At 42.5% G+C, this 10,526-nt stretch overlaps 2 protein-coding genes across 3 annotated transcripts in view; both read right to left on the reverse strand.

The window, feature by feature from the left end:
- Positions 1-7,086, reverse strand: part of rptor (regulatory associated protein of MTOR, complex 1) — a 209,177-nt gene extending 202,091 nt beyond the window's left edge. The window contains exons 1-3 of the mRNA XM_025058498.1: positions 6,577-7,086; positions 6,407-6,478; positions 5,653-5,741 (exon numbers count right to left, since the gene is read on the reverse strand). The gene's annotated coding sequence lies outside the window, so the exon portion shown is untranslated. The remainder of the gene's footprint in view (positions 1-5,652; positions 5,742-6,406; positions 6,479-6,576) is intronic.
- Positions 7,087-8,849: 1,763 nt separating this feature from the next.
- The window catches only part of LOC103384279 (endonuclease V), a 55,887-nt gene continuing 54,210 nt past the window's right edge, over positions 8,850-10,526 (reverse strand). For both annotated transcript variants that reach the window (XM_025058532.1, XM_008317740.3), the window contains one exon: positions 8,850-9,922. In XM_025058532.1, the coding sequence (XP_024914300.1) occupies positions 9,833-9,922 (90 nt within the window). In that variant the 3' untranslated portion in view covers positions 8,850-9,832. The remainder of the gene's footprint in view (positions 9,923-10,526) is intronic.

Raw genomic sequence — 10,526 nt, forward strand, 5'->3', positions numbered from 1 at the left:
ATCCCAAATGCAAGGTCCGCCGTAGAGCTCAGCGGTCCACAGCCTGATGGAGATGATGACACCGCAGGGACTGCTTTAAGACAGGACCGATCCCCGGGTGAAGGCTTTAAACAGGAGGAGCGGGAAGAAGGCGGAGCTGCGAGAAAGTTTACAAAAAAAAAGGAAGAAGAAGCGAAAGAGCGAGATGCGACGTAAATGTCTGAATCCTGGTTCGGTTCAGTCCTTTAGCGCGTCACCTTTAGCCCCGAAGCTACGTTTGTGTTTTTTTTTTTCACGTTCATGTGCGGGACAATCACGCGGGGGGGGGGGGGGTTAAAAAGAGGGGCTAATCACGTATTCAAGGTCAGCCGTACAGCTCAGCGGTCCACAGCCTGATGGAGATGATGACACCGCAGGGACTGCTTTAAGGACTGATCACAGGACTGATCCCCGGGTGAAGGCTTTAAACAGGAGGAGCGGGTGTGTGGATGGACAAACAGAAAGTTTACAAAAAAAAAGGAAGAAGAAGCGAAAGAGCGAGATGCGACGTAAATGTCTGAATCCTGGTTCGGTTCAGTCCTTTAGCGCGTCACCTTTAGCCCCGAAGCTACGTTTGTGTTTTTTTTTTTCACGTTCATGTGCGAGGTAGAGTTGGGGAAAGCACATTCGGTGTATACGGACTTAAGGTATGAAGGTTCGGTTCAAGACCACCTCAGAATGTGTCAGGTAGAAAAGAGAAAGGGGAGAAAATGTCCAAATGGAGCTAAAAGGAGGAGAATAATAAAAGCCTGGGGGGGGGAGGAAGGAGTGAGGGGGAGATAAGACGGGTCATGGAGGGCAGGTGCGGCGGGAGACGGCGGGAGGGCTACGGTTTAAGTACGAGTACGCACTGTACAGGTTTGATCTCTAAAGCTGCCCTTTCTTTATCAGGGACCACCACTTACCTTCCCTCTGTCTGTTCTCTAGCCCCCCCCCCCTCCCTCTCTCTCTCTCTCTCTCTCTCTCCCTCTCTCTCTCAGTGCCAGAGCACCTCTATAGCTGTATGAATAATTGAACGAGCCTGAGTCGGGACTGAGAATTATTCTGTTGCGGTCATGTCCAGCGTTGCTGCAGGCAGCCAGGCTTTCTTGGCAAAAAACAAGGAACCTGATCCTGGGTCAGTTCTGTTTGCAGCGCAATACAAATGACAAACACACACACACACACAGAGACACAGACACTGGTCTTGGTGATGTGTGTGCTCACTACACATTTCCCTTAACCTTACACATTACAAGTACAGTATATGCCTCACCTTCTTACACACACACTCACACACACACACGTACGCTGTCAAAGACAGAATATAAGAAGAAACATGTTTGCCATTTCACAGCAGGGATTCATGGATAAAAGTGTGTGTGTGTGTGTCATACTCTAAGCCATTGTTTCCCAAAGACTGGGTCGTTTTGTAAACTCTAAAATGTCGACTGACTCGGGTCGCTAAGGTTTGTGACTTTTAAATTTTTTTTTTTAGGAAACATAAGATTTAATATGAAGTTAGGATTAGAACTATACAACAGGACGTACATCTATAATAGTAAGATTAGTGTCAGGGGTTGTGGCAATGTAAAGTCCTCACAACATATAAAAACCAGTAATAATTGACCCAAATCTGCCATTCAGTGAAGCCAGTTGCTGCACTGTGGCCTGGGAGAGATGGAACATATATGGCCTATTAGGCTCCTCTCTCTCTCTCTAACTCTCTCTCTCTCTCTAACTCTCTCACACACACACACACACACACACACCTGCCCGCTCACCTTACACCACCTCCACCTGGGAACGCTGCCAGTGTGTTTGTCACAGTAATGGCATCAACTCGTTTTTATTATTGTATTGTTATGCAAAATCACAGGTGTGAACGCACGTGAAAACAGAGGGGAACGAAAGTGAACTCCTCGTCATCGTGACACACAGCACACAACCAAATGTGACCTCTGCCTTAAACTCATCACCAAAGTGAACACTGGGCAGCTTTAAGAGCCCGGGGAGAAGTGTGGGGGGGTCGGGGGGGGGGCAAAATTTAGAGCGGTTACAAAGTCCAAAGTGCCAATTTTTCCTGTAGCTAGGGATCGTATATAGAGTACAAACGTTTGCTTATCTTCATTGACCTTTTTTTTCATGGACCGTCGTATCTGCAGTTTCGAGCTGAAACAATCACAGCGACGCGTCCTGTCATGGACAGACGGTGTGGAAACAGCCATAAAACCTTGGCCAGTGCTGCTCTTCAAGCCTACGAGGCCCAGCGGTCCCATAAAAATCACCTCCTCAACGAGGTCCATGGACGCTAGGGTGTGTGTGTGTGTGGGGGGGGCGTAAATGTAGACAAACTGCATCAGTGTCACGCTGCCAAGGTTAGTCACTGGACGGGATTACAATTCAGTTTTGTTACACAGTTTGGGTTCAATGTTTGGTCCAAATTTAGAAGACAATGGATATTTAACACCTGAGAGATTTGAGTGACAGTTAAGATTAAGTTAAAAATGTCAACCAGACAAAGGAAGACACTTAATGTCACAGTTAGTGTCCTGGGAATTCTGATTAGCGGGTCAGATAAAGTTCTTGTTATTGGTCACCATCTCAAAACATAATAATTTAACGCAATTGATTTATTCCGACTAGGGATTTCCGACGTTAACTCTTTGCCGATATCCAGTATGCCGATCTTGTCCGAAAACGAACCGATAAAGATATATGCAGCTGATGGGTTACAGTGCCCGGCTAGCTCAGTCGGTAGAGCATGAGCATGAGGGTCGTGGGTTCGAGCCCCACGTTGGGCGGTATACGTTTTTGGGGCAGTGGTGGCTTATTGGTTAAGGAAGTGGACTTGGGAAGGTTTCAGGTTCGAGTCCCCCAGCTGCCATGTTACCACAGAGGTGCTCCGAGCAAGGCACCGTCCCCCCACAATGCTCCCCGGGTGCTTGAGGCTGCCCCCTGTTGACGTTGGTGATGGTTTAAAAACAGAGGTCATATTTCATCGGGTGACGAATAATCATTGATTTAATTGATCATTGCCATAGACTTAGTGTGTCTCTGTAAACATATGGTACGTGTCGTGTTTATACTCACGTCGCATCAACACTGTCTTTGTCTCTCTTTTCCTGTATCGTTTTTCTCTTCAACCACCCTCTTGAAGCACTCACACATCTATGAGGTTACGATTGTACCAAAAACTTTAAAGCACTTGCTGAGAATTATTGCAGATTGACCACAGTGACTAAAGCTTTGATGTTAATGGTCGGCCAGTAATTACCCAAACAGCAGCGAAACGTCAGCCGATCGTATACAACGGAGTTCACTCTGCAACAGCAGAGGCTCAGAGAGCTGAACTAATAAAGATAATCACCAACACACTGCTTCTAATTAACCACCAAACCCCACTGTTTGATTCACGTCTTCATTAAGCCTCACTGGCGAAGACGCCGTCTCGGAAAAATTAGGTTGAAATTGCATTAGCAGACTTAAGCCCAGCGACTTTTTTTTTTTTTTTTTCAGCGAATGAGGAGACAGAACTGGCAGAGGATGGAGGGAGAACCGGACAGAGAGGAAGGAATCAAAGACATGATTCAGCAAGTGAAGGAAAGCCAAGCCGGAACCAAGGGCTGGCTGTGATTCTCACGATGACAAGGGAGCGAGGGAGAGGGGAGATTTAAATGGCAACCGGGGAGAAAAGACCTGACTTGACCTCTGATGGATGGAGATGAACACTGAAGGATTGACGGCAGACGGGTAAAAGAGGAAGCACAGTGTCAAAGAGAGAGGAGACACGACTACTCCACAGTCATGGGTTTTATACCAGAGACAATATATGGTGGACAAAAGTGAATATTTAAAGGAAATATATGGACAAAAACAAACAAAAAAAAAGAAAGAAATCATTAATAATAATAATCAGGTATGTCACTGTGAAGAGGTCATTTAGTTTTAAGACAACTTCATAGGAATTACATTGAAGTCTAACATTCCATAAAGACAGCAGTAAATGTAAAAATGATAAAAAATGAAATTATACATATAAACTCCACTCCGTCATCATCATCATCAGCAAATAAAAATTATGAAAACTGTAACTAAACATTTAACATTAAAAATCTAAATTTCTAACAAATATTTAGAACTCACTAATCAACATAAATATCTAAAAAAAACAGTGTATTTGTGTCTGTATTTCAAAGAGACAAAAAAAAAAAACGAGTTACGGTTCTCGCAGCAAAGAGATTACCTAATGTTCTCAAACTTTTGGCGCCGACCGAAGGAACAAGAAAGGAGAGAAACATCACAGGCCAAAAAGACACCACTGAAGATATGACACAAGGGCGGGAAGACAAAACACCATTGGAGACAATGAGCTCAACTCTGCGGAAAGGAGTGACAGATTTATCTTTCATCTTGTCTCTGGAAGACAACTGCAGCTCCAACTGCTGTTGGATGTTAGCACGCTTAAAAATCAAACGCCAAACGATCGCGTCAGAAGCCAACAGATGATCACAACTAAACAAATGGAATACTAAAACATCCTGCAAATTAAGCCAGATACTTCACTGGTGCAGCAGTACGAGGAGCTCCCAACCCACTCTAGCATATAAGTGACAATGAAATAAGAATATAAATAAAAATACCAATATATATTTTTATATACAGTATATATATATATATATATATATATCCCTATAGTCTATGAGAAAACAATGGTTCCTTCAAACGCATTTTCCTTGAACTATAATTTTATTAAATCAATCACAAATTTTGTATTGACCAAATATTAGAAATTAGAATGACAGTTACTGTCTTGTCTCTTTGCAAAAGTGTGTAAATTAAGATCAAATACAGAGGTAGAGGATACCATTTTTGGTTGATTGACAGCTCAGACAGTCCAATCAGACTCATCCATTAACACCACCTATCAAAAACATCAACTCGTCATTTCTGTCCCACAACGACCGCAGTTTGGTTCAAATGGTCTCCAAACAAACTCACCGTTTCATTTCCATTTGGAGCCCAAATGAACAAGTGTTTGGCTCAGCGTGCCGGCCCGTAACGTTCATGCTGATTACACACTGTAATGCTGATAGAAAAACAACACCATGCACTGGTTTATTGGCCCATTAGCTTTGATTCTCTTGGCCACCAGAAGAGGGATCAGGGGGGAAAAAAAAGAAAACAAAAAATAAAACCAGTGATTCTCCACAATCTGTAGCGTTTTTTTTTTCCTTCCCCCAATTAACACTTCACCAAAACACAACCGTCAGCTCCTTTTGCAGCGACATCACAAAAAATAACTGGATCATAAAATGAGCAGAGGTTCCCTGTCATATTAAAGCTTTAGGTGACAGCTCCAAATTGAGTACGCGGGCCGAAAAAAATTCCCCGTCTTAGCCGCCCAATCCTCCCGACCAATTACTGCAGTGGTGTCCCACAGAGGGACAATTTGGGTTACACACACATAGGTACACGGGACAAAAATCCCTGACCTCCCTGTGATCACACAACGGTACTTCACACACTCATTAAAAACCTCTTACTCTGGTCGTTTATTCTGTGTGTGTGTGTGTGTGTGTGTGTTTTCTCCCAGAGCGACTTCTGAGACTCTATTCTAGTCTTTTTCCCCACTTAAGTGTGCACCGGACTGACCTTCACAGAGATGAATAAGCAAAGAAGTTTCCTGATGAAGGCGGCAGTGCAGCAGTGGAAGAAGATCAGTTGACTTCTCTCGACCATCTCTGCAGGGAAGAGAGGATTTTAAAGAGCGGATTTTAGTGCTTAATTCAACAACAAAAAAAAAATTTCAATCAACAAAATGTGCCTTTATTTCCCTTTGGGATCAATAAAGTATCTATCTATCTATCTATCTGTCTGTTTGTCCATCTGTCCGTCCGTCTGTCCGTCCATCCATCCATTTATCTATCTATCTAAATGGTGCTTAAGAAAAAAAAAAGCCAAACCTTTAACACCGTTGTCTCAAATCGTTCAAATCTGGACATTTTTGTCTATTTGAACTGTAAAATGGTCAAAAAAATGCTTTCGTGTATTGATTCAGAAAGTATTTATGGATAATATACAAACTATATTTACATATATATATTTTGGATGATCACATTTAAGGCCACAATTCATATTTGGATTTTACTTTTAAGAAATATATACAGATATATTTGCTTGTTAAACTAGAAATATACCGCTGCGGAATACTGTGTGTTTATTAGATGTAAATACAGATCATATTTATAATTTATTTCTTAAAAAAAAGAAAGTCTCAGCCCTTTACAGACCTAAAATCATAAAACTTTGTTAAAAACATTTTACAGTTTTTTTTTTTTGTATTTTTTTTTAACTTTTTTTTTATAGTTTACGACCAATCAGATTAATTTATATTTTATATCCTCACCTTAAAAGCGGAGTTTCAGGGTTTTTTTTGGAACTGCAGTGTTAAGAATTCTTGCCAGAGGTGCAACAAATGCTGGGTAAATAAAAAGAAAGTAAAATAAAATAAATAAAACACATCTAACACATTGTGTGTTACAGCTCTGATCTTTTCTCGGACCTCCACAAACGTACCTTCTCTACACAGAGGACAAACCACTTCATCTCTTGGCAGAGGACGCTGACGGTGATGAATCCTGAGGAGCAGAATCCAGTTTGAACGTAGTTTCCACAGATACTGGGCAGAGCCGACGCTGCGTCCTTCCAAAACAGTCGCGGTGCACGGGAGGTAAATTTGATGAAAGTGAAAGTGCTTTTCTGAGTAAATAAGAACGGAAGCCCCAAGGGATTATTAAAAAGTTATAATAGTTTAACTCAGTGACGTGCGGTGAGGTGCTGACTTCTCTGGAGTCAGATTTACAATTGTAAAAAGAACCGAAAAGAGCGTCTTACTTCACTATTCATCCAACAGCATCACCTGGTAATGCTTCATATCCATCAGCATTCCTCTTTCAATGACACTGACAACGACACAAACATATACACAGGAACATATTAGTCCCACAAAGACCGTTTCTTTATAGAAATGGACACGTATAGAGATGAAATTTAATTTTGACATTCAGTAAAGAAAATTCCGTTATTTTTCAAACTTTGAATTCTGGTGCTTTAATCAAAGGTTGTCAATCAATTTGATAAGAAAAATATATATATAAGGCCAAAAATTTAGTTATCAAACACAGTTTTTTGTACTTACTTATTTATTTTTAAAAAACAAAAAAGATTTTAGCCTTACCTTTACATATAGATGAAGTCCATGGTTGTGGGGTAGTGAGGCTTCTTTGCAATTTTTTTTTTAGGTCCCAGTATACCGAGTTAGTCCAGACGTTGTCACACAATGAGAATAAAAGACCAGGAAAGCAGTAATGGCGGTTTCTTACGGCACAGCCACACAGCCGGTCTTTTCGTTTGTACCAGTACATTTAAAAAAATAAAAAAAAACGACTCTTTTGTCCCGTAGTTTGAAGCAAACCTTTTAGCTCCGGCGTTGGTCTTCCATCAATTACCTTCTGTTTGAACCGGAAGTTCATTAAAAACGCTGTTCTTCACCTGTTACTGGCTCGAGCTTGGTGCCGACTTTCAGTTCACGTATGACCCCTTGAGGTGCGGCGGAGTACTGTTTCCCACCCCTGCTGACTATTCTCTGCACGTTATTGGCTGGAACTGAAACTGGCAGGCGTCATGTGACCCAGTTTGATTGGATCGTGCAGTCAGATGTGAGGCACAGCTCTTCGTTGCCACACCTGGGATTTCTGCCCTGTATTTGAATGTGAAATACTCGAATTCGGCGATTTTTAATTAATAAAATTTCAAAAATATGTAGAGTCATACTGAAAAGGCATCTTTAACACAGAAATGGAAAATCTGTTGCATTCAAGGTTTTGACAAAGACGCAGAAAATTTTTTTTTAATATCCTTCTCCAGTGTATTGGTACATGCAAGGGTGCTGCCAGGAATTCTGGGCCTCATGGAAGAGTATGACAATGGACCCCTATGTACAGATTATGTTGATGCAGGATTCTAATATTTAATTCCATTAGAAAATTTAAAGCTTCAGTACTGATGTTAACAGAACCCTCAAATTAGAACCTGCTGGCCATTGATGGCATTGCATCTAGAAATTCCTATCTAGTCTGTAGGTCTTGGTTTCTAGATGACTTTTCATCACCGTCCAAGAGGCTTCTTCGGTTCCATCAACAAACAAGACTTGTCCAGTTGTTTATGGCTTATTGAAATCAAAAAAAAAAAAAAAAAAGGAAGACGCCACAGGACACTGTTGGTAATGACGTCAAACCTAGCTAATAATACAGGGTTTACGCAGCAGTAAAATCCAATCCAGCGGCTACAATTGCTAACTCTGTGGCTACAACCTGAGTCGACTGTTTTAAAAGTGACTATATTTAGCTCATTAAAAATGTAGGACAGTGAAGAGAACACGGGACGATAAATGAGAGTCGCTCTCAAATGAAAGCATTCGCCAAGTGTCCAAGACTCAGTCGCAGCCTCTGAGGCGGCGCTCTGACCCCTCCTGCCAATCAATACTGCCCCAGCTGACCACTTCTATTCCTGGCCACCATTCCTGCAGTGTCAGCCCCCCCACCACCATACTTCCCCAATGCCCTTCGTATCCGCCGGCATGGTTTGGACCGACCTGGCACAGAGGCGCCGGCTGCCAGGTCTGATTCATTTTCAAGCAGAGGGGACATTTCACCGACGCCACGTCAAACGTGAGGCTCGCGCCTGCTTTTTGCTTTTTGTTTCCGACATGCGCGCAGCCACCGGGGAGCGACGATCGGCGTGATTTAACAATTTGCAAACACCTGAGAGATATTACCGGATGACGGCAGAACAGGGCCATGGGTGATTTATTCACAGGGCCCTCGCTGTAAAAAGCTGAGTGACCCAAAAAATGTAATGAGAGCAGCGGTGTGTATAAAAAGAGCCGCTTTGTCCCACATGGAGCTGGAACACGGGGGGTAAGAAGATAAAAACAGTGCAGTTGATCTGACAGTGACTGCAGAATAAAACACCACGTGGGAGTCAAAGTATTTTCTTTCATACACATACACACTTATATGGTTGGTATACAGTAAGTTCCTGTTGGGAACAACCATTGAGTTTTATTTATTATGGCCTGAATAACAAGAACTACCCAGAATGCTTTTAGGCAACACAAGTACTGTTGACCGAAGTCGGGAAACTGTTTGCCTGAAAAGCCCGTCACTTACAAAGTTCTTTGTAGCCTTTGTACTGCATATATTTTACGATGCTCAAAATATCATTACAAGAACCATGCAACATGAACAGCTTGGGGTGAGAGAGCTCGTCTTCAGTGGATAGCAGGTTCGAGTCCTGCTCTGTAGAACTGAGGAAGAATTCATTTAAAATTTTGTTGTACCTATATGTACAATGAGAATATCCATCCATTTTCATACGCTTATCCGTTATTGGGTCGCAGTAATCACACTGCACCATACCAGCACCGTACCAACCTCCCTGAACCTTCCTGCAGGTGGTGAGTCCAAGGAAGATACCAACCGCCCTAACTGGGATTCGATCTTACCCAGGAGGTGAACCCTGGGGTTCTACACCCATGACAGAGACGTTGCCTCTGGGCCAAAGACCTGGCGTCCGTGTACGGTAGAAGAGGTTGAGAACCTCAGGCTCACAGCCATTCAAAAGTGAAACTGTGGCCTGAGAAACTGAACCTAACCTGAGAGAATTAGCTTTGATTTGAGATTTGAAAAATGTCTCTCTAATTACGGGACGTGTATATAAATCGTAAACCCTTATATATTTAAAAAAAAAACACACGCGCACACATTCTCACTCACACACACACACTTATAAACTGTACATCGCTTCGGACTGAGCCGCAGCTGCCGGTGTTAATGTTCTGCCGATGCTTCCTGTCATCGACCTGAAATAAAAGAAGAAGAGACAAAGAACAAACGAACCTTAAACTGCAGTGGAAATAAGCAACAACAACAACACCAACATTATACTGTCAGAGTGTGCTTTCACATTCAGCGGGAGCTCGATGCTCAAATTGCCCCCCCTCCCAGGGTTGGTGTTAACCTTGGACAAACAGCACCTGCACCCGAGAGAGTTGTTTATAAAGTGTCCTACACTTGTCAGTGAGGAGGAAAAACGGCTCCTCGGAGAGACTCAGTGTTGTTTCACAGCAGGACGAGCAGAAAAGTAGAAACGCTGAAGACGATGACGACGATGATGATGATGACGATGAAGTTCTCATACGTCAGATTTGACCTCACAGAGGTAGATTTATGGCCCGATTCAGGCCCAATACCCTTATTTTGATAGTCTGGTTGGCATCTACAGATTTGAAAGTTCTTCCTTTTCTCCTTCTAGATGTGTCCCCCCTTTACCAGTAAGGAGAAAATGTCTTTTTGTCCTATTTGGGTCTGACGTCACTGTACTATACTATACTACACGCAGTATACAATAATCCCTCTCCTATCGCGATAGTTGCGTTCCAAGACTCTCCACGAAAAGGTAAAATC

Source organism: Cynoglossus semilaevis, chromosome 9, assembly GCF_000523025.1.
Source record: "Cynoglossus semilaevis isolate Cse_v1.0 chromosome 9, Cse_v1.0, whole genome shotgun sequence".
Lineage (NCBI taxonomy): Eukaryota > Metazoa > Chordata > Actinopteri > Pleuronectiformes > Cynoglossidae > Cynoglossus > Cynoglossus semilaevis.